General features: G+C 54.8%; 1 protein-coding gene across 1 annotated transcript in view; it reads right to left on the reverse strand.

Moving 5' to 3' along the window:
- Nucleotides 1-665: 665 nt before the first annotated feature.
- Nucleotides 666-2459, reverse strand: part of TP73 (tumor protein p73) — a 24258-nt gene continuing 22464 nt past the window's right edge. Inside the window, exon 14 of the mRNA XM_027906885.1 lies at nucleotides 666-1831. Coding sequence (XP_027762686.1) covers nucleotides 1511-1831 — 321 coding nt within the window. The 3' untranslated portion in view covers nucleotides 666-1510. The remainder of the gene's footprint in view (nucleotides 1832-2459) is intronic.

The raw sequence follows: 2459 nt of genomic DNA on the forward strand, positions 1-2459 counted from the left end.
TCACTGTAGCAGTTTATTACTCACAGGTGGGTTTCTTTTTGGTTTCAGCAGCTTCAGGCCCTTTGAGGTCCTATGGGTGAAGGTTTATGTGGGTTGGGAGGGCACTTTCTGTACAATTTTAATTGCCAGATGCAGCAATTCCCACATGTGCTTTTATTGTGTTACCAAAAAAAAACAACAAAAAAAAAAGCCAGCCAAAAACACAAAACCAAAAAACCAACAAACCACAAAAGAAAAACCACAGCTATAAAAAGAACACATTTTCCAAAGGTAACGTTACAAAAAATACCATTCCTGCCATGGAGTGATCCATTAATACTGCTGGGAACAGCCCCTGTTCATGCTGTTCAGCAGGAGCTCCTGCGACTTCCTGGGCCTTTCTGAGACCTGTTGTGGGACATTGCCTTCCCAGATGTGTGGGGAATTAGCATTCAGGGAGGGAACACACCTACTTGTGTCCTTGCTTTCTGTGGAGGTTTTTTTGCCAGCCTCAATCAACAGAAATGACGGCTGGGAAAAGGGACCAGGAACAGAACAGAACTGATCATCCAGCCTATTGCTGTGCTCCAAGGCAGGATGGAATTTACACTGCCTGTGTTCTGGCTCACCAGGTCTGACCTGTCTGCAGAGCTCTCCAACAGAGCAGGGAGGGATTATCCAGACCTCTGACTTCCCAGGATGATCACTGGCTTTCTCCCTCCTCCGCAATTGCGTGAAAGATTCAGAGGAGAAAAAAATTGGATTTTGAATAGATAAGGCTGGAAACAGGATTTTCTGCATTTTTACATGCTACAACATGAAATTAATTTACTTGACACTGTGGTGTCTCAGGAGTCAGTATCAATTTTTATAGCTTGCATGAAAATAAATCTTTCTCTCTCCTTACAGCACAATGAGTTTACTGTATGTACATTTGCTGCTGTTTATATACACCAATATTTAATACAAGAACACATCAGGAACAGACAAACAGGTCCTTTCCAGCTCTAGAGAGGGCTGAGGGTAGGGATGTGCTTGGCAGTCTGTTGGGAAAGCAGGATGAGGCTTTGCACCACCATTCGCTGGCAATGCCTGCACAGGTGAGGGCTCAGTCTGTGTTGCAGTGACTAAGTCCTGTGGGTTTGGGACACCCCAGGGGGCACAGACAGGGTCAGTGAGCAGGGATGAGAAAAATGTGCCATCCTTACACCATGTCTGTGGGATGCAGGGGTGCTCCAGGAAAACACAGACCAGCCGGTGCCTCCCGTGCCACGGGCAGGCAGAAATCCCACTCCACTGCTGAGCTGGCTCGGCTGCCCTCCTCCTCCTCCTCCTCCTCCTCCTCGTCCTCTTCCTCACCTGGGCCGAAGCCACCGCAGTTTCCTCCCCAGGGCAGGCGCCTCCCGCCCGGCTCAGGGCCCACAGTCCCCTCGGACAACCGATTGACCCTTCTCCAGGCGCCCGAGGCTGCAAATACATTTCATGGGGTGTTCGGCTCCCCCCGGTCTCTCGCTGCCGCCTCCGGAGCCGCTCAGTTGATCTCTCCCTCCGTGAACTCCTCCTTTATGGACTGTTTGCGGGATTTGCAGTCCGGGAGGTCGAAGCCGAAGTCGGCCCAGTCGTCGGCGGTGCCGCGGTTGGGGATGGTGATGGTGTGGCGCACGCGGAAATGCACGGCCTCCATCACCCGCTGCCGCTGCAGCTCCCCTGAGCTGCCGATGGAGATGGTGGAGGCGTTGCTGCTGGAGCGGATGAGCTGCTGGGCCCCGTAGTCGTGGCCCTGCTTGAGCTCCTGCAGGCCCCGCCAGATGATCATCCTGTACTGCTCCGGGATCTTCAGTGCTCCGAGATCCTGGAAGAACAGCAGCGCTGAGGCACGGCCGGCACAGACGGGACTGGACCAGCTCTGGATCCCCGGTCATGCTCTGGGGGCACAAGGGCTCGATGCCTGAGCACCCAACAGAGCAAGGCTGGACCTCCCCCAGGTCACACCACCAAGGCCGTGGTGCATCATCCCCCAGGTGCTTTGTCTTTTATAACTCGGTTACTCAGCCACAGCGTGGCAGGTCAGGGACGTGTTCTGGGAGGGTTTCCCATCCAACTGATGTGGAAATGGGAGGAAGGAAAGGGAGGGGACCATTCCCCTCGGACACAGGTTCAGAGCAGCACGTGAAGCATCCTTGTGCCTGTTCCCCTGGGCTTCTGCTCCAGTCCCAGCCTGGGAGGCTAGAGCAGCACCTGCCCCGGGCAGCGGGGCGGTGACACGGCTGTCACAGCACCACAGGCCGTGCTCACACAGCCAGGGGAGGTGGCTGACCTCAGCCTGGGGCCCTGGGCACAGCGGGACCTGCCAGGGATCCACGGTGATGCCAACACAGAGACTGGGGGGAGCGTTAACTGCAGCAGACAGTGAGGATGCAATTAGTAGCTACAAACACCGACTCGACACACAGCTCAGAGCCCCGACACGAGTTTCGGCC

Source organism: Empidonax traillii, unplaced genomic scaffold (assembly GCF_003031625.1).
Source record: "Empidonax traillii isolate 1590-97213 ecotype Southwest subspecies unplaced genomic scaffold, ASM303162v1 scaffold1370:size120874, whole genome shotgun sequence".
Taxonomy (NCBI): domain Eukaryota; kingdom Metazoa; phylum Chordata; class Aves; order Passeriformes; family Tyrannidae; genus Empidonax; species Empidonax traillii.